The 22,633-nt window shown below is 40.3% G+C and overlaps 1 protein-coding gene across 1 annotated transcript in view; it reads right to left on the bottom strand.

The window, feature by feature from the left end:
• Znf407 (zinc finger protein 407) overlaps window positions 1–22,633 on the bottom strand; it is a 380,369-nt gene that overhangs the window by 91,458 nt on the left and 266,278 nt on the right. The window contains exon 8 of the mRNA XM_085676351.2: window positions 20,412–20,590. Coding sequence (XP_085532477.2) covers window positions 20,412–20,590 — 179 coding nt within the window. The remainder of the gene's footprint in view (window positions 1–20,411; window positions 20,591–22,633) is intronic.

Raw genomic sequence — 22,633 nt, 5'->3', positions numbered from 1 at the left:
TTTTTTGTAATTAAGAAAAAAAAAGAAACCAAAACACAATTATTTGAGAGCTGTAATGGTATATTAACTAAAATCTCTTACTTCATATTTTTAAGCATTTTTTTAATTCATGAAGAATTCATTAAAAACATACTTTAAAACTCCAGATCTCAGAGTCAACACAGATTATGTTTTCAAGGATAAAGGTTATGAACTGCCACATCATTATTTCCTAGGACATTTTGTTCTTCCTGTCATTTTCATGTTTTGACTGTTTTTTATCTGTCATATTTATGCTGAGTTTCTCAAATTTAACTTTGAATTTAAGTAAATCACTGACATCACAGTGAACTTTCAGATTTAATCCAAGAAAAGAAAACAAAAGCATATAAATTATTACAACACAAGCAACGTTTTTCAATTACAATTTAAAAACATGCTTCATTTAAAATTAATATATATATATGTTAATAAGCAAATGAAGCAATTCAAAATGGATTAAAATATTTTCTTTGTGGTGACCTGAAAAGCTTCAGAGCTCACAGACAACTTTGAAGGCAGTGGATCTGATTACTAAATAACAATCCATAGGACTTGCTTTATTTACTCTGGGGGCAGAGCAGAGAATAAATTCCATTGTTATTAGAATCATGTAGCTTTCCTGACTGTAACACTAACTATTACTTTAAGAAATCTGAAAAACCCATGCAGTCATCTTGTTATTCACAAAGTTCAAGGGTCTCTCCATTAGGGTAAATATTTGGGGCAGTTCTTTCTCCTGTTTCCATTTTAGCATAAAACCCTTTTCTTACACATGAAATGTATGCTTTTCTGTTGTGTACACCTAGACACCAAAGCTTAAGTATAGGATTTAATCAATCAAATAAAGCCATCTTCCCACAACAGTCACTACCTTAGGGAATAGCTAATTTGGAGGTGAGGATGTGAGAGATGTTAAGGCCTGGCTGTGGCAGCTCCATGGAATTTAGAAATGACGTGGGGTGTTAAGAAATACTGTCAGTTGTCAGCTACTGGTTTTGGTGGACAGTGAAGCAGCCAGCCTGGCGGTCACGGAGTTGTGAAATCCAGGTTCTTGCTCTGAAGTGAAAACACTAGTGAGATTCAGCACCCTGAAGGTCCCAGGGAAAGACTGTTTCAAATCACTACATGATTAGTATGAGATCTTGCTGGATTAAGAAGGGAGAAAAGAGAAAGTTCAATAACAAACTCATTACAGTTCAATAACAAACTACATCTGACAGACACTAAGGAAGAAAAATTAGATAATATTGTAAATAAATCAACAATAACATTTTATACTGTGAAGAGTTTAAACATTGTGGTCCAGAAATTTCTGGAGTCTTCTCGTTGTTTTCAAATTTAGAATATATAGATATCAAAATGGTATTGGAGGAAAGAACAGTTTTCGAAGAAACAGACATTTCTTTCAAGAAACAAAAACTCAGCACAGGTTGCTTGACTAAACAAAATTGGAAAATGGGAGGCAGACAAGATAGTTTCAAAACAGCTGATCTGACAATCTATTTTGCTGCTGTTCAAGGAGAGAGGGAGAGGGAGGGAAATAGGAAGAAGGGAGAAAGGGAAGGAGAGAGGGGGGGGAGAGGGGGAGAAAGAAAGAGGGAGAAGGAGGCCAAGAGACAGGGTGAGAGGGAAAGACAGGGAGAGAAAAAAATGTGTGAACACATGCTTTCAATATTAAAATTTTCATTAAATTTCAAATATAGGTTAAATGTTTTAATTTAATCCACATAAACTATAGAATCTTAAAGGCAAAGAAACTTCTATGTACTTTAGGTATAAAAATAAGGAATAAATTGTCTTATTTTGCTAGTTAATTGCTGGATGCTTACTTTTCAAACTAAGTAATGTAAATTATATGTATATCTAAGAAAGCAAAGGCACAGCAGGCTTCATGCTGCTCACACTGAGGGTGAACGAGGGACTGCATTCTTGTTGAGTGCAATACAGGTGGAGATCAATTAAACAAAGAAGCAAACAAGCAGTATGCAATCATAATTTTAATCCCAATCTGCAACTAGAGAAAGAACTCAAGATTCTAGGCAGGGAGATACTTTTCGCCTTGCATAGTTTTGAACAGTGGTGTGGCACTCAAACTGTTTCTTTAAAACTCCTTTAAACAAAACGTAGGCGTCCCCTTCTTCACTAATTATATACTCGGCTGTTCCAGAAACAAACCCCTTATGGCTCCTCATTGCAGCGACCACGGCTCGGACATCTCTGCAGATCAATAGCACACGTTAAGTGAAGAAGAGGCCAATGTGACGAGGGCTGTTTGCAAAGCAAGGGGGTTTAGCTTCCACGTGCTGTTTTGGGTTTCCCATGAAAACATTACACACAAGTCTTGGCTGGGGTAGGTACACTTTCAGAGCTTTTTGAATCAAGCTAGGTATCTGTTATTATTAAAGTCTAGCATATTGGCACGGCTTATAATACTATTGGATGTGTACCCTGCAATTTTACAGATTCCATTGCTGGTGGCCATACATTTTTGATAGCAAAACTACACTGGTTGTAGCACCATGAAAATCAATAAATATTAACCTTCTCCGACACTTTGCACATGGATGCTTTATCAACTGCTGTCAGGTAATAGAACAACCAGTGATGAACTGCATTTCTCAGCTAAGGAATCCAGAACAAATTAGAAATCAATGTAGATTAACAGGCTTTTTAATAACAAATTCATCTACAGAAGTTATTTGCTATAAAAAGAAACAGAGGCTACGCAGCTTTATAATGAGTGGGTGCCCACGTACTCAAAACCGAATACGACACATAGCTGCAGGCTTCACACATGTAACTGCATGGATGCTAAGCATCTGCCTTTGAACTTTGGTAACATGCTGGTATCAGGCCAGCTTCCCATCTTTCTACATCCTTCTGGATGAGGGACACGGTATCCAGCATCACTCTGTGGTTTTCTAACTAAAGGGAAAATTGTTGAGTAGAATGGGTGTCACTTGTCTCTAGAATTTCTCCAAATCACTGCAGTGATGATGATGATGATGATGATGATGATGATGATGATGATGAAAAATTTTAACTACAGTCCCATGTTGCTCCCAGGAACACTGGAACACTGACCTGTGCCTTAAATTTTGTTCTCAGAAAGGGAATGGCTGTTAAGTATGGGACTTTAAGAATCCTCATATTAATAGTTGGATTCTAGTTATATCATATTGAAAATAATTTTGCTTTCCCCAAGCCTGGATTTGTGCTTCAAATGAATCAATCAACTGATGAGATCAACAAACAGGCATGAGAACATGAACCTGGATCCTTAGCACCCACATTAAAAACTGCTTGTGGCAGTGTGAACCTGTAATTCCAGCATTTGGGAGGTAGAGGCAGGAGGCCTCAGAGGGCTTGCTTGCCTGCCAGTCTAGCCAAGTCAGTTAGCTCAGTGAGAGACTTTGTCTCAAAAACTGAGTTGGACAGAGACTGGAAAGACACTTGACACTACTCTCTGGCCTCCATGCATGCACACTCTCATGTACAAAATAGCAGTAAACTAACAAAATATGTCCAGTTTGGTAACTTGAATAGGAAAGTGTAACTCTGTTTCTGATAGGTCTCGCATATCCACTGTACACAAAGTGTAACTTTGTTTCTGATAGGTCTCCACTGTATACATCATGGAAGGATAAACTATCCTAAGGGATCCTGGGCTAGTTCAGCTACTGAGACAAATGAATACCTACTCAGGAATGACAGGAAGTGTTCTATGGGTACAGCAATAGCTGTGAAAGGCCTACCCTGTGCCCTACAACATACCAGCCTAAGAAAAATCAGAAGTCTTGGAAAAACAATAATATACTAGTAATTTCTCAGATTATACACTTCGAAATTGGATTTCTTGGTGAAAGTATCTATATGAATCCACTTTTTTTCAATAAGTGGTTACATTTGATTTTCAAAGTAATGGCTTTCAGAGTAGACTGAAGAAATATCTAAAACTACTAATCACAGAGCTCGCAAATAGGACCTAATAACACATACTTGATGTTAGGGGAAAAAAAAATCTCACTAGAACAATTCCAAATACAGTGTAACTATATGGTACCAACTGAGACTTACTGAAGAGAGAAGGATTTCTTTGTGGATTGGAGGTCACCATATACATACAGGTGGACTGTGAGTGACAGCCACCCTGACGACCAGAATCTCTAGCAAAAGGAATTTCAGGCACATGGCAGGGTAGACGTGAACAAGTATGAGTGCGAGCCAGCGACCTTGAAGAGCAGAGTCCAAGCGAAATGAGCCAGCCATCCTGAGAGCAGAAATGACTTCAGGACAAACACAGCTGATTTTACAGCATAGTCCTTCAAGAACGACTAACACTTGCTTCAGGTTGGACAATTAAAAACCCTATCCTTTAAGATGACCAAAGTCAGGAGCATCCTGTCTTTTCAAGGACAAGCTCGCTGCTTAGGACCTCTCCTCCAGCTCAGCTGAGCACACACAGTTTTCTAGCTATTCTCCCATTCATTGTCACTAAAATTTTACAGAAATTTTTTTTTAAAAGGAATAAAAGAAAATCTTGCTAGACCACCCTCCTGTCACAGAAAGTGCCTACAGACAGATGCAGTGACCTCAACTCTGGTCACAAATATTACATGAGACTTTGGGCTGCATTTTGCACTGAGCTACGGCACCTTGGATGCATTGTTTTAATATACTCTTTAGACTTACAACACTGTCTAATCGCCCCACTTTAGACTCCAGGCAAGAAAGCAAACTCAGAGCTTGTGCTTTATGAATGCAGCCTCTGAAGAGCAGACGTCCTCCATGCTCCGCTCACAGTTGGACCCACTGCTACAGAAAGGTGGGTGAGGGCCAGAGAGAGCACGGGGACAAACATGCTTCCAGGATTCCAGACACCCTCAATGAGTGGACAAGCAAACCAACACTGAGATCAGCAAACCATAAGGGAGCAAGGGAAACCCTTCAGATAAAAGCACCCCACGGAAGCGAATGGCAGGCTTTGTGACTGCTCCAAAGGAAAGCCTTGAGTCAGACACTAAGTGAGGAGGGCAGTTAGCTCCATGAAGTCAGAGCTCCCACTCCCCTGAGCCAGCTCGAGGGCACAGAGGCAGCTCTGTTCTCTGCATTTCCTTCTCTGTGGTCAGGCTCCCTAACATAACCCTGAGCTGAAAGAGTTAAGACAGCATCAGTGTTCTGGAAGACACTAAGTGAGTTTCACATAGCTGGCTCCTGTACTTCAGTTAAAAACAGAACAATGACAGAGGGCTGAGCTTGCCCTCAAGTGAGTGGTACCTCCATATGCACAGAGCTAGAAGAGGGTGGAAGGGTCCCAGCGCCCGGGACGCACCCTTCACCTGGGAGCTCTACAGGGCACACATCAGGACAAACACTTCTTTTACTTAGATTCCAGAGTTTTGACTTTTGCCCCAGTGTTTTTAAGAAAACAGAAGACTAAGAAAGTTAGTATCTTCACAAGGCACAGCACCTGTGCGTGGTTCCTCTATTAGCAACCCTGCTGGTTTCCCGCTGAAGACACAAATCCCTTCGGCAGTCTCCTCTAGCTCACCAAGGCCGTTCTCTCACAGCACAGTGAGGGCCTTCGCTGGGGTCCTAGCTGGACATGTTCTTTCATGCCCGAGCCCATGCAAAATGCTTTCCATAAAGCAGGCGTGATGAACGACTGAGAGCTGTCCTTGTGGCTCCTGAGTCATCTCTCTGTGTCACAAAGAACTCCAAAAGAGCCATGATCACATATGATCTGCCCACATGTCTAGCCTTGCATGGAACAATTGAAATCATGCATTTATTCCACTAGTCGAAATCTCAGGCAAACACCCACTGAAAGGCAGTGGGCATTGTGACAGAGATCACAAGCAGTTAGATCGATGGTCATGTCACAGCTGTCTGGGCTTCACAAGCACAGAAGTGAAAGCTGGCAGCAGTCGGGAAAGCTTGCCAAGGTCACACACCAAGGAAACATCCCTGTTAGCCTCAAATTCGGAAGCTTTTCATCATCACGTGTTTCTAGCATGCCACGTGCAATCTACATCTAAGCAGAGGAGAAGTCTGATTTGTACTCGCTGAAGTGTAGAGTGGATTAAATGGCCTTTGCAGCTTACAAAAAGCAGAAAAATGTAGAAAATACAGGAAAACTTGCATTCTTAGGTTTATTGCTTTTTCTGAGAAGCACAAACAGTCAAGAAACAAACATATCAATAAACCTAGAGACATACACAACACAGCATTTAAAATATTTTTAAAAGTTCTTAATTATACATTAGTCACGAAAAGTCATTATGATAGTTATTTGACCAAAACAAAACAATAAAAAGAAGCTATTTACCATCTATATTTATATATTTATGCTCAAACACATTTATGTACAGATTTTTTGCATTTTAAGACATGTATGATCATAGCAGTCAAAATATTCTTCAAATTGCTTTTGCATACAGCTACATGCTGTGGATGCAGCACCCATCTGTAACTAGCTCTTTTTACCTGCTGTGGATCTGTCCATTGCATACATACGCTTTATTAACACAAGCCCTTGTGATGGGTATGCATGTCCTGCCTGGGCCTGCTGAAAGGACTCACCACGAAGACCTTAGAGAGTTGTGCATACATTCTGAGAGACCAATGCACACAGGAGAGACCGCTGAGTCAAGTGGCATCCCAATTTCAAATATGATCAGCACCATGTATGCACCCCCCAAAACATCACATGCAAGTATGTAAAGAGCAACTAAGAAAAAGAAACCCATATTTCATCTATTACATGAAAGACCAGCATTATAAATTTCTATTCGGAAAAGGCCTCGCATAAAGATCTAGGGGAGGTGTCTGGAATACCGTCATTCTGTGGAGATGCTCAATCTCCTAACCCTATGTTTCTCATGTCTTCTGCATTCCAGAGGTTATCTGTCACTGTGAAGTTGTCTCCATAACATGGAACCATGGGAGAACTTCAAATAAAAGTGAAATACATGAAGATTTAACAATGTCCATTATATTAATTACTTAAAGTCTGCTTTAATTTTATCCTTTACACATCAAGTGTCTATAGTTTAGATTCCAAAACACAACTAATTCTTTAAGTAGTTACATGTTGGTAAGGGTACTACTGATACTAGAACATCTATCTGTTCTACTTACTTATTCTTTGTTTCTAAGGAAATAGCAATGCCCACCAATATTATATTGCAGTTTCAAAAGAAACCGGAACACTCTGTGTTGCAGTGAAACATATTAACAGGAAGCAAACAACTCAGAATAGTTTTAATAAGATTCTCTAGGCCTCTTGACTAACAATATATAGGCAGTGAAGACGGCTTGGTCACTCTCCGACTACCAGCTGCCTGAAAGCAGCAGAGACTCAGTGAACTACCTACAACAGGTTTTCAGCTTGTGAACTGTGACCCATGTTGTGGTCGAAAGACAATTTCACAGGCCTGCCTGAGCCCATCGGAAACACAGATATTTACATTATGATTCAAAACAGTAGCAAAAGTGATGTTATGAAGTAGCAACAAAAGTAAACGTCATGATTGGTCACCACAACATAAGGAACTGTATTTAAGGGTCAGGGTGTCAGGAAGGTTGAGAACACCTGGCCTAGAAGGAGCAGTGAAGCTGCACTGACTGGGAGAGGTACAGAGCAGTGGTGTCCCCGAGGAGGACAGGGCAGCCTGCTGAGTTGCCTGCAGGCTGGGTGGTCCACTTCAAGTTTCCAGCTCCTGTGAGCGGTCCCCGTGCTGGGATGAGGCTTGTATCTGAGTCCCTTCTGCTCACCCACATTCCTGTAAGGAACCACAATAAACTTCCCTGCTCTGTGTTCTGGAGAGGGCTCCCTATCTGAGGTGAGTATCCCTAGGGAAAGGCAGATCACACCACAGAGATGCATTTTCTCATATTCCAAGGGGAATATTTCAATATATTTTCTTTCAGTTTTGGAAGAAAAAGCAACACTAAGGGAAGAGTAATAGGAAAGCTGAGACAATGTTATGGTTTGGTGCTGAGATGAACAAACCTTTACATAAATAACTAAGCCAATATGAGATCAAAACAGACATGTAGAGTGCAAGCCCCTTCAGTATAGAAACAGCGTCTTTGATGCCTGCATGTACGCTGAGCCCTGGAGCATGTTTATCCTGTACCGCCAACCCCATCTCTGTTCTCTAGTGATTATTTTCTCTTCCTGAGCTTTCTACTCCAGCCAAGGACAAAGGAGAGCGGTCTGTCTTTGGTAGGGGGACTACTCCTTATCCCTATTTACTTGGTGCAAACATGGTCGAGTTCCTCTGTGAACTGATCATTTCGCAGAGGTCGTTCAGACCATAACTTTAGAACCCAATCACTACCCTGATGGTCCTTCTTAGGAAATGGGACCCAGTGGGAATGTCTGCTCCCGCTGCTTAGTCTATGGGTCAGCATTTTTATTCCCTTGTACTTAATTCCTGTAAGTGGCAATTATTTAAGATACATTTAGAGAAGGTACAATCCACATTCATCCAATAAAACCTAAATATTAAAAAGCAAAGAAAAATTCAGCATGGTTACTAACGATAAATGGGCCAGCATTTCACATTTGAAAGGGATCAGCAAGTGATACATGAGTAAATGGGAAGAAAATGCAGGCTAAAAAAAAATTAGGCAGAATTAAAAGGGCATACTATGTGTCAAAGAGACAAAGCATTTTAATTACAAAAGGTTAATATCATAGCCAGAGTTGAGACATAGGTGGAAAGATCACTCTAATAAATAGTACCTGAAAATCCACTCAAAGGTACTCTATACGAATCATCCAAAGTTTAGACTTTTAACTAGCAGATGATTAACAAAAAAGATCAGCACACTGTCACCACACCCTCACACACCGTCACACACCCCCGCCACACACACACACACACTCACACTTTATACATAGCAGCCTATTTGACTTAAGAGCTGTATCTATGCAGAGCCCTGCCAGGAAAGCCGCACCAGCTGTATGACTGTGACAGTATGAGGAAAGCAGAGAACTCTGAAGTTAAGAAGCCCATGGGCAAGTTCGTAGCAAATTATCTGAGGCAGACAAAAACAACGCTGTTAATTCAAAGGACAACATATCCATGATGCACACTGGCTAAAGCCCTTGATGTTAGTATTAAGCAGGTAACGATAGTATTCCACATCTTACACCACACACCTTTAGTAGAGACACTCCCGCTTCCCATGGTGAAGAGTTCAAGACAGGTAAATCACTGTGATTGATTCAAATGCAGTCGCACAATACAGAGAATCTGGCCTTTGATTTCACCGATTACCTCCCAGTAGTTACAACAAAGAAGGGAATTTTAAAAAAAAAAAACTCAACGTATGATTAAATATTGTACATATGCTTAAAGCTTACACTTACCGTGGAGTTTCACATCTCAGACTAAATCTGCTGCATTAGGCCCTCTTTTAGCACACAGTTATGGCAAATCTAAACCCTATAATAAATTCCTAACCCCTTATCACCAATGTGGTTCTCGGTGAGAGAATTAGGACGGATAAAGCACTTTGGGTCACACATCACATGTAGCGCTGCCAACTACCTTTTACAGAGCAATAGCATAACTGAGGTGACAATGACACTGAAGGCTGGCCTCAGACTGTACTTAGTCTTGAGAATTTGGGTCAGCCACTTTGCCTTGGTCCTTGACTACTGAATGAAGAGCAGCCGTAGCCCTGGGTGCTCTGCAGATGAAATGAGACTCTAAAGAACGGTGCAGTATGGAGCTAACGACGAACACATGTGTCACTCGGGAGTCACAGCAATCGAGTCAGTTCAAAGTTGCAGAAACTATTCCTTGTGCTCTTTCCACACAGACCATTGTTCTACTGTGCCTCTGAGAAACATTAGGCTTTGTCCTTACACATCTTAGGAGCAATTGGACACCTCTCTGTGTAGCTGCTCAGTTACTATCTATTATCTGCAAGGCAGGGGGCAGCCTCCCTCGCTCACTCCGACACCTGGTGTGGTATGGAAGGAGACATTGCAGATAGGTCTCATGTGAATGTTTTGTACATGCATGGAGTCACATCAATATGCACAAATAGATCAACACCACAGCTGATACAAAGTATCAGTAAAAATTAATTTCCAGCCACTGCAGAATTTTTGCAACTTGTCTGGCAAAGGAAAAAGTATAAACTAAATTCATCAACACAGATGTTTTCAAAGCCTTGCTTATGAATGAAGCTTAAAAATTAATTTGATTTTTCTCTACAGACAGGGCAATAAGGTTTTGAACTAATAATCTGGTCATAATAGAGAGGTTTAAATTATTATATTTTTGAAGTTATAGTGTTATCAAAGTGAGGGGTCCCTTCACATTCCCATTCACAGGGAAAACTTGAACGACAAAGATCACTGTATTAGTTTCGAGATGTCTCTGGCATCAGGGTTTAGTTCTAAGGATCCTATGGGCTGCTGAGCCCACGGAAGAGATGGCCCATTCAGTACAGAAGCTGCTGCGGGAGCAGGACGGCCTCAGTGTTTAGAAGACAGATGCAGTGGGTGCTGGTAATGGCTCTGAGTATGGAGAAGAGGAGTATAACTAAACATAAATACTCAGATAAAATGCCTGCATAAATTATTATACTACATTTTAGACCTACTTCAAGCAAAACATTCAATTTTACCTGTAGTATGATGATAAATATGGTTTCCTACAGTGAGTGAAAATGACTTTGCATATCAATGTAATAGAGGAATCTGTTGACATCTTAATGCCTAGAAGATGAACACACCTAACTTGATCTTGCCACAAATAACAAAACACACAGTCCTAGACCTGAAATGCTTTTGTCAAGGTAGGAAACATATTACAAATTTGATACCTCAAACTGAACATAAAGCATATAACGTATTTTATTAGACACAGAGAATTGAGGTGAAAATATAGTAAGTACAAAAAAAATTACATACAAAACAAAATCACTTTGTGGACTTTGTTCTAGCTCATGGTCAAAGACTCATAACGTAAAAGTATTTATTACAAACACATTTATTTATTTCTTTAATAATATACTAGGGGGTAAAGACCAGAAATATGGATGAAGATTACACAGCAAGAAAACATTAAAAGAAAACAGAATCCTAAACTCTTACTAGGTGATTTCAAAGAGCTATCCTGCTTTTTTTCTCCCTCCTTGTCTTCATTTTACTGTAGCTACATGATCTAGTTTTCCAACTTGTACTCTGTACACACCTGCTGTTGACCCTGGCGTCTCCTCTGCTCACTCAAGGTTCCCATTCTGTCATCTTCCTCTTCTGATGCTGAGCTCTTACAAGATGAAAGTACTCTTCCACTTCCCTTCATACATGTAGTGCTATTCAATTATGTGGGCACTCAGGTTATACAAGTTGGAGCTACATTACAAGTCCTAAAGTAAACAGGACCTCCAGCAAGAACACTTATATATTGATATTTCAATATATATCAATATATATTATTAATTATTTAATAATTAAATGTGCACAAGAAGTATAACATTTGTTAACTATTTTATTTGATCTTTGGCTTAAATGTGAAGCTTGCCCTGTTTAAATAGTCAGAGAATCTAAACATAAGCCAAATACAACAGTCATAGATTAGTATTGACTGAATGCTAAATAAAAATTATCAAATATTCAATAAATATTTGTTACATATAAGATGCCAGAATGTGGTTCACTTAACTATTGGATGAGCAGAAACGGTTAGTAGTTTGGGTCCTGTTAAACAACAGAACATCAAGTGAAACCAAATATCATTAAACAGAACACAAGCACAACAAGAGAACTATGTCTCCATGTTAAGATACAAACACACTTTATAGCAGACTATTTATTACTAACTCATGTTTCTTAAGAGAATAAGAAGGAGAAATGTATTAGAATAATAATGGCTAGAACATGAATATGTGAGCTGTGTTAACAGGCCAGGCTATCTACAGTATAGAACATGGATCTTTGTCAATCAAGAGGAGCACCTACTGGCATAATTGAAAATAACATAGACTACAGAGTAATTTTTAATTATATGCTTTAGCTGCAAAATATAGAACTTAACAGAAATTTATGTTCTACTTTAAACGGTTTACAAATATTAACTCATTTAATCATTTCAAGACATGTGGTATTAACAAAGACTGATAGCAACTTGAGCCCAAGTAGCAAAACAATCTAATACATCATTTAAAAGACAGATTTTGTTTAGGGCAAAAAAAATTCTAATGTGTTCCAGGCCAATATCTGGAAGGAAAACAGCATGGCAATGCACTCTAACAGACTGAAACCAGGTGAGGACCGCACAGCAGGTGCTAGAGCTGTGCCCAACAAGCAGTCTCTTCCAAAAAGGAAAAGTTCAACTTTATATTCTATGCAGTAACTGAACTAATCTATGCTACTTGCAAAGGAATCTTGCCTTTTCCTTTACAAACAGGAAGTCACTTATGCTAGGTTTTTATTTTAAGCATGCACTAAAATTATGAGTCTTTAGAAGAATGACTCCCTGCCAATCACACTGACATGCTACTCAACAAATGGCAGTAATAGCTGTGACAAGAGTGAGCATGTCTGAGCAGAGCTTTTTAGGAGACTCTAGACCAGCCATCAAGAACGCTGCTGGATCGAGTTAGGCCTACGCTATATTCTGATGCAGTGAAAGCTATTAGGTGATTCAGATGCCTACTTTACAATGATGGATTTTCTTCTATTAAAAGAATGTACCTAAGTGTTTTTAATCTTCCTTAGAAAAATGGAAAACAATAAGAAAGTGGAAGAGTATTTCAAAAAGTTCAAATCTCCTTTTTTCACAATAAATTAATTTTGAAATTTTATTAAATGACTTTTATAATACAAATGTTCATTAATATATGCCATATAACACCTTTTGGGTCTATTTAATTTTAGAAAATCATGGCAAGTTGTGTAATTTTTGTTCTTATTCATCCTTATTTCCACATTGTCCTTTCCAAGTATGTTTTCTAACTGATCTCAAAAGGCCACAGTTATGGAGAGTAAAGAAAAGCTGGTTTTCACCATGTGCAATTGTCTAACTGGTGGTATGATGCACATTTACTGAGTCTCTTGAGGGAAGGCAATTCAGCCACATGCCATGACACAGATGAACATTGAAGACACTGTGTGAAATGAAAGACCCAGTCACAAAAGATGACAGAATGATCCCATCTGTATGTGAGGTAGAACAACCTCCTGACCATATCATTTCTTCCAATGTTTGATTTCATATCAGATTTCCTTCACCTCAGTAAGTACAGAAAGAAAGACAGAGAGGAATAGTTACAATATATTCAGACAGAGATACTGAGACAGAGACAGCGAACACGTAGCTTACATGTGCAGCAGTCTAGGACACACATAAATCAGTGATAGCAGTGAACTGCCTAACACCACAGTTCTCAGAAGGCATCTCCTGGTAAATGACACATGACTATAATGTGAATACAAAGTATGAATTAGGTGAGTATATTTTTACAATTTCAAAGTCCACCAGAGAAGAGTATCAGAAGGGAAAAGACCAATTTTTTTTTTTAAATTCAAGAACATAATTAGGGAATACTAGTTTCACTGTATACTGCTTTCTCAATGCAAATACACAGACTTCATTTTATTTTTTCCTAAGATTTTTGTGAATTGCATTGTAAGTTCCCCTTCTTAAGAAAGTCATTCAAGAAAAGGGAGAAGCAGTGACGAACCAGACAACCGCTTGACAGGTTTAAATTAGATCTCAGAACAATGAAGAGGTGAAGGATGTAAAGCTGAGAGGAGAAACGCATATACTCAAATGCCCCATTTTGAGAATAAAATTTAAAACCCATATATACTTAATTTTAGAAACTGCAATGCTAATATAAAGAAAATGGCCCAAAGAAAAACTGCTAACTTATTCCGAACAGAATTACAAAGACAATTAATGGAGGAAGGTTAGTGCTTTCAACAAGAAGAAACCACTTTGCAGAAAAAAGAACGCTACATTTCATGTTATACAAAACATGGCTCAAAGAGAATCAGAGGGCTGAATGCAGAGTGACGCTGTTTAAGAGGCAACAGAACCATGGTCTTTCCCCCACTGTTTCAAGTCTGTGGAGCACCGTGGTGCAGACGGCATAAGAGCTGCCTACCTCGCTGCGGCTGAGAAATAGAAAGTAACACACGAAGAGGTCGTGGGTAAGGCATATGTTCCCAGAAGATGCCCGAGGTCCCCCACCATTATGTCCTAACCACCCATTCTCTATGCAGTCATCGGTGGATAAGCCCACTGACGACAGCAGAGCTCTCAGGGTCCAGGACAACGATGACTGGAGTCAGCGTGGGGAGGAAACTGTTACTACGGAAGCCGTGGAGGGCATTGCATGTTCTGCCGTGACCATCAGTCTTCAGTCATAACTGAACTAAAAGCACGAGACACACTCAAAAATAATGACTTTATAGTATCTCATTTTGAGTTTGGTATTTTCTCAATGAGTCATGATATTGAGTGTATTTCTGTATTCTTACTGAGCACTGATTAATACTCTTTAAAGAATAGTTCCTCAGAGTTTCCCAATTTTAATGAGGGCATTTGTTCTGCTATTGCTAAATGCAACAATGCTTTACAAACTCTGGAAAAGGGCTCTTTAAGAGAGAGATGTATATTATTTTCAGCCTTTTTATAGGATTTCCTTTAATTTTTAATAATGTCCTTTGAAGTACAAAGATTAAAAAAAAATAAAGTCCAGCTTATCTTTTCTTTTTAAATTTCTTTTATGCTTTGTATTTGAAGTGTTATATCCACAAAAGCCACTGCTTAATCCAAAGTCACAGAGGCCTAACTCGAGTGCAATCCCAGGGAAGAAATGGACAGCATGTTCACAATAGTCTAGTGTGTCTGATGAGAATGCCGAGAAACAGAAGCACACAAAGGCAGTGCACAGAACTGGGACACAAAGGCCATCTGCAAGCCAAAGGAGACAGCATGCTAAAACAAACAAACAAACAAACAAACAACTTTAGGGCCTGGGCAGGGAACACCCAAGATGAGTCCAGAGCAAAACCTACTGCCAGAAAGCAGTTTCCATAGATACGCACTCATTAAAGAGGGAAGAGTCATTTTACAGCAGACGGATCTGCAGGATCCTGTCTCATTCTGCTGGTCAGGTTACCATTTCTAGCTACAACAATTGTACTCTTTTCAGCCTCAACAAGATCTTTTTAAACTTGAGGCTAACCCAAAACAAAGGAAGTTCTACACAACGGTTGGCTCTATCTATGTAAGTATCAAAGTCAAAAAGAAAGAGACGTGTTCCTGGGCCAGAAGACACTAAGGCGAGAGGACAGTCCCAGCAAATGCCGGCCCACAGGATGAACTTTGGTGAAAAGAAAAAAAAAAAAAGAATCTGAGTGCAGAAACTGGTGAACTATAAACAAAGAATACAGCATAGGAAGTGGTGTTGTACTGAAGCTAATTTTGCTGGGTTTTGTTATTTGTCCATGGAATGTTTAATGAATTCCATTATTCTGTACTTTTGTGTGAATTTGAAATCATAAAACTTAAAAGTTGTGCAATGGTTCTTTTATTAATAGCAAATAAAAATGAAATTGTGAAAAATAATAGTTATATTTTAAATAAATTTCAAAGATAATTACACTATATATCTAAATTTATTTGATTATTTGAAAATTCTGTGGTGCTTTCCTTCATTAAATAGGTTCAATTAAAGCAGCAATTCTGTTACGCACAGCTAATGATAGGACTTGTCAACACCTACAATAGCGCTCATATACAACCACTTTTAATTGGGACTCAAAATATGTGATGGTGAAAAATTTTTTAAATAAGATTATATTGAATACAGTCAATCAAAGGCCTATTAAAATCAAAAGTTGTATCAATGACCTGATCAAATAATACTGCCCTGCCCGCACTCTAACTTTCCACAACCAATTTCCCCTTAAAATTCTGATGAATGAATAAATAACAACAATTTATCTCCCTTTTCTTTTAAAAAAATGTTCTTATCTTTCAGATTCCAGTTTCTAAATGCTGTGTGCAGTGGCACTGATTAGGCTGCAGTTTCGGAGACAGGCACGACACAGGGAAGAAAGTTTTACTAGGCTCTCAATTACACAGGCCTTGAAGGAAATGAGGATTCAGCCTTTTCTGGGTTAAAAAAAAATGTAACCATCATTTTAAAATGTTTAAGACCCTGCAGTCAGCAATGAGTCTTTGAGACTCAGATCTGCTCCATTAGCTGGACATGTTTCTATGGCTTTTAGGGACCACCTGTCAGTCCTCTGAGGAGGAGCTAATGATAGACAACAGACTGATAAGGTTATTTGTGTACTCTGCACTTACTGTGAGCTGGGAAGGGAAACACAGCCTGGTTGTGGGACTTGACTGAAGTCCTACATCTACAGAGTGAGGCCCAACACTAGCTCACTAGCTCATTGGACTCCATCTTTCGGGTTTCTTCTGTATGATAGAGGGAGGGGCAAAAGAGAAACCACTGTGCAAATATTCACCATCATGGATTTAAAGTTATTCTGCAATTTTACTTTCTAATACAAATATCCAGATAATCTGGAACTACCCCCACTTTAAAGTCTTCTGTGGTAAAAAAATTTGATTAACTGGATTTTTTTCAAAATTCCTTTATGTGCAGTATTTGACTGCCTGTTGGCATTAAAGAAAGTGGTCATGGATTTGATTTAGCCAAACTCTGGGTTACGGATGCTTAGGCAACTTAACTACTGGAAGATCCATTTTTAAAAATCATTAGTTGGAACTGGTGATCATGAGAGATTTGTTTCTGAAGACTGAATGGCCTGGCGGGAAGCCTGGCGCTATTGTTACTGTGCCTCTGCAGTTCTTTGTGACTAAAAGGCATAAAGTGACAGTGAGAATGGAGTAAGGCCACTGCCACAGGGATTCCTGGGCTCAGACTTCAGCCTGCAGACTCCACCCCGCCCTCCCAGCACTGAGAAGGAAGTGAGGCTGTGCCAGACACACAGCAGAGAATGCTTCCCTAACACTGCTCCCCAGTGCTGAACACATAAAGAGGTTTTCATACATAGTTCTGGTACATTAAAGAGAACATATTTATTCTCAAGTATATGAAGCATTCAAATATTTAGGGCCATTTCAAGGCAAGGTTTTGAATAAAGAAGACTATTACTGACTAGCAGAAGTGGTAGTGAGTCCACAAGTCTGCTTAGCTGATCAGTAAATCAAATCCTCACAGACAGACACCCAGGACCTGGATTTTGCTGGAAGGCCAGCTATAGCACTAAAGAAAGCAGTGGATGAAAACAGCCTTTCTGCTATTGCTCACTCGTTGACTACAAGAATGTTGTACAGTTTGTCTTATCTTAGAAACTTGGTCAGGCATTAGAGTTGGAAGGAAAGCAAAGGGAAAGTCCAGTTACCAAAATACCGAAGTTGCCACAGAATGGACACAGGGAACTGACTGCAGCCGAAGATGCCAGGGCACACAGACAGCAGTTTGGGAAGAACAAAGACTCGGAGCAGCATTTTAGAAAATGAACTGATGACTGGCTGAAAGATTCCCATCCCTGAACTGCTAATTATTTTAGGAAGTCTTTTGTTAGGGTGAGAACTAGGAGACTAGAAAACAAGGGATCCAGCCTGAAGGTTAAAAAGAAGAGGGGAGAGGCTGAAAATTATAGACCTGTAAGTGTAGCATCTATATTAGGAAATAAATTTGAGATGATACTCATGGATGAGCTTAATGATACATTTGGAGAAGTACAATTTAATAGGAGTGAGTCAGCATGGATTTACCAAAGGCAATCATGTCAGGAAAAATTCCTTCCTTTTCACGTTGAAGTAATAATTGGTTTTTGTAAAAGAGAACCAATGGAAAACTGTCAGGGTTTGCAGAGTGTTGGACTTTTCATAAAATAAATTATTGTGCAGGATGTCATGACGTGTGTCAAAGCATCAAACTAACATCGAGTAAGAAAGGAAGAGGGTGGGAACAGAGGGCCAAAACCCTGGGAAAGGAAGGACTGCCTCCTGCAAGGTCTGCAGAGGGGACACAGGCCTGACCGCTGCCTCCTGCAAGGTCTGCAGAGGGGACACAGGCCTGACCGCTGCCTCCTGCAAGGTCTGCAGAGGGGACACACGGCCTGGCTGCAGATGGAGAATACCAGTGTCTGAGGACGCCTGCACGTGGGGCTCACTAAGACAAAGGCCGATTAAGCAAGTGGGCTGGGGAAGAATATCAAATTTAATCTAAGTATAAACTTGAGGAGAATTAAAAATATCAAGTAAGTATAGCTTTTGAATGGTACTGAACTGGTTATAATTAGAAGGGAAGACAAAGGAAGCAGCGTGTTGATAACAGTCAAACTTCCCCATTCCTGTGTTTATAACTGGATAGGTGCCAAGAAATATGGTTGAATAAAATGTCATAAAAATATAAAATCTAACTTAGAGAAGAATATAAACATATAGATTTGTAAAGAAAGCACAGTAAATTCATATCATATCACCCTGTAAGACAATAATTTAGGGTACTATTTAAATGAATATGTAGAACTAATGAAAAACTAACTTAAATATAAAAAAACATGACATCAGAAAACTGAAAAAAATAAGAAAAGTACCCTATCATGGCTTAATCTTTCCTGAAAGAGCACACTGCTTTCTCACTGCCTTCAAGCATCCCAGCCACATTCTCCTGAGAAAGGGAACAGTCTGGTCAGACAGCTAGTGAGCCATCAGAGCCTATCGCGAACTAGCATCTAGCACTACCAGTACATGAGGCGTGTGGTCTGCCCCACTAGTCCAGGACAGAAGAGGGACACAGAGATGTCCGTGAGCAGCTTCTTCCTTTCTTTGGCACTAAGTTAAGAGCTACTTCCCCTTATAGAGCTCATCCTACACATATAGCCTGGGTAACAGCGAGGGGCAGGGGAGCATCCCGTCCTAAGCAGCTGTAGGAACAGTCGCACTGCACAAGGGCTCTGATGATCAGCTAGGAAATGCAGTGCACAGGCTTAACCCTCTTGTAGGTCAGCACTTGAGCACCTCTGCCGTACCGCTTTCACGCTGATGAAGAACCCAAGGGCAGGGACAGTCACAACAGTCTAACTGGACATTATCTGTCTGTGTGAACTCTAGCTGATAAGGTGCCATCCTCACCAAAACAGAAAAAGTAGAGACCTTTGCTTTTGTTTGGTTCTCAAAACATCCCTGCATACAACAAAGGTAAGGAAATCAGCCTCCCCATCATTACTTTTATATACTGATAATAGGAATTTATTTTTAAACTGAAAAAATGGAAAGAATACACCAATATCAAACTTGACATAGTCACATATCATCAGGTGCATTACAATATTCTAACAAGTTTCACACATATAATGTTCACATCCGAGAAAGTTCTCCTTCTCTGATGCAGACATCATAAGTGCAAAAATACATACCTTAAAACAGCCCTGTCATTATGGAAAGGCCTTCCCTTTGTTCTCACACATACAGAGCCCATCTTTACCACGGTGTTTATAGTCCTATCCACAGAGTATGAGCCAACAGCTCCATTGCATGCACCACACAATGGCACCCTCACAGATGGACACTAAATAATCCTCAGCATGGTAGAACCTTCCTGTCACAAGCCACGTGGCCAGAGTGAGAAGCAGGGGTGACTAGCAGCTTCGGCAAACCAGGCTACACTAGCTGCGTCTGCTCGTGGTGCTGTCTGGGCCACAGCACAGGACACTTCTCTACACTGACTTTAGAGGTGGGTGCTTCTTTAAACAGAACACCATTCCCGCAGCCCAGTGCTTCCTTTTGTGTACAGAAGGTTCTATACTCAGGGACAGTTTTCAATTAAATAAAAGGCTGGGCGAGAGGAACCAGTTTTCTTTCCCTATAGACACCTTCCATCGCATCTGACTCAGATACCAAGATGTAGGAGCGATCTCGTAGCCAGGCTGCAGCCAGGCCGCCGCCAGGCTCATGGCCTCTGACCTCTGCAAAGGGGACTCGAGTCACGTCCTCAGTCACATTCTTAGCAGTAAAAGGAGTACAGTGCAACATTTTAAATCATAAATACACTGAAAGAATTAATTTCTACCGATTAATAAAAACAAAAGACTCTCTGGCCACAGCATCTGGCTGCCTACAATGATTCTGTTAGCTCTGTATGTGATAGAGTACAGGTGCAAGGGTCTGTCCTCACGCAGAGCACAGAAGGAACAAGACGAACTTCCACAGGCCCAGAAACAGACTCCATCAAGACTTGATTTCATGCAAAGAAGCCACAGTAATCTACAAACAGTTTCATAACTACTGTGGTAAATGTAATGAGATTCTGTTAAAAAACAAAAACAAAGCAGCAGCACTGTAATGCTTTCCATCCCTTACCAGCATGCAGGTACGCGAGGTCAGGATTCTCAATGTCAGGATGCTGCTCTTTCAAGTGGTTTCGGAACTCCACGGGGACATTTGTCCCATAGTCACACTTTGGGCAGTTGTACATCTTGACACCTTCATGTTTGCCGGTGTGTAAAATGTGTTTGCGGATATTCTCCGCACAGTTTGACCTATCAAGTAAGAAAGTAAATGGAATTAAGTCAAACAAGTATCACTATGTCACAGGCTGCTCATTCATTATCCGGCTGCCCAGACCCAAAATAATCACACAGAAACTATATTAATTAAAACATTGGTTGGCCTATTAGCTTATTGGGCTTCTTATTAACTAACTCTAACATCTTAAATTAAACCATTTCTATTATTTCATATACTACTATGAGGCTTGTGGTTTACTGGCAAGGTTCCAGCGCATCTGTCTCCTTCAGCAGCTACATGGCATCTCCTTGACTCCACCTACTTTTCTCCTCAATCTCTGCTTGGAAATCCTGCCTTGCTCTATTCTGCCCTGCCGTAGGCCAAAGCAGCTTTATTCATTAACCAATGGTAATAAAATAACAGACATTCACAGCATACAGAGAAAAATCCCGCATCAATTGCTAAAACTGGCTGTCCTTGGCACATCGTTCCTATGTGCTAGGCAATAACCAATCTGCTAACTTCACATAGATAACAAGCAGGAGTCAGCCATACAATGATGTCAGCTCTATAATCCAGATAGCATGGCCTAAGGTGGTCTTTTGCTTCAGCAATTCAGTTCTATGTAGAACTAGAGGCACAAACTCCCAGGCTTTATATTTAATATCAAATTATTCGGGTACTATCCGAGGGCAGTGAAGGTGCTGGTTTGCACCCCAGGACACACGAACACCCTGCAGAGTGGTAGCAAATGAAAGTCGCCTACCTCCGAGCACCTAGGAATCTCAGCCTAACATCTTTAGGTTCTTCCAGTAAACACTGCTCCCTTTACAGTGCTGAGACGGCCTGAGAGGGGAAGGCAGTTACAACAGTCCCTTCATTTGTCCCACGTCAGGGCTATGTGTTGGTACCAGAAAGCTCCCCGTGATGGTGGAGTTTCAGAGGTTAGACTGGACACTATTGTTGAGGGCCCACTAGCCAAGTAAAACAGGAGTGAGTAGAAAAAGGAACAAAACACACATTGATACTTCCAGAAGATGCTGATGAAAAAGGAACTCTGCAATCACTGTAAGAGAGGCTTCATGAACACGCAAGGCCGGGAGAAGAAAGTCAGCAGAGACACCTGTGTGGTGGTGCCACATGACAACAGGCCACAAATCACCTCGGTGTCCATGCACAATGACATCACCATACTTACTTTTCATGGATTAGCCTATGCCATCATTCACATGTAAGGGAGCTCCTGAGACAGAAAATGGAGACTGGGGAAGTTCCTTTTAATTCACTCCCATGTGAAGCTGGAGAAGAACCCTCAAGTCATGGAACAGTGAATGAAAACAGGAAGAACAAGATTCCACAGACAGGATAAAGGTGTCTCCTACTGAGAGAAAGGACGCTGAAATACAGGTGAATAGGGCCCTGGGATCACAGTGACAGCCCTGCACTGAGATTACTGATAACCCGAATCCAGGAAAAGACAGAGAACATCATCAAACAAGCACTCCCTTTAAGCTGAGTTAGAACGGTTGCCAGGGAAAGCTATTAGAAAAACACACATCAAAATGCCAGTGCAGCAAATACTGAAATACTGAGTCTTTTCACTTTCCAAAAATACTTTAAAATGTACACACTAAAATTAAAAATAAAAACTATTAACATTACTATGCGTGGGGATATAACGATAGAGACTTTTCGAGCAAATTCCAGCATGCTTTGGGCAGAGGCTCGGTCAACTTTAATACCTCTTTGAGCTTGGACAGAATTAGCTAGGTGATAAACAAATACATATTTCATTTCTTATATCACACTGATTACTAAATCTGTTTTGCACATGAATTTGCACATTGTTAATCAACAATGAGGAGAAGAAAAGTACTTATATGTGCCACATGTCCAACTGGCCTGGTGAATGTGACACTACCATCTGAGCCTGCGAGGTCAGGATTAGTATGGTAATTGCTCTGTCTTAGGACAAAGGGCCACTCACGGGCTCACAGGCTGAAGGCAGCTCCTCAGCTGACTATGGTATTTTTGAAGGTGTTGTATACCTTAGAGGGTGGGCAGACTGGGTCGCG

This window comes from Myodes glareolus, chromosome 13 (assembly GCF_982192425.1).
Source record: "Myodes glareolus chromosome 13, mMyoGla1.1, whole genome shotgun sequence".
Taxonomy (NCBI): Eukaryota; Metazoa; Chordata; class Mammalia; order Rodentia; family Cricetidae; genus Myodes; species Myodes glareolus.
This window is presented reverse-complemented; position numbering and strand designations above follow the sequence as displayed.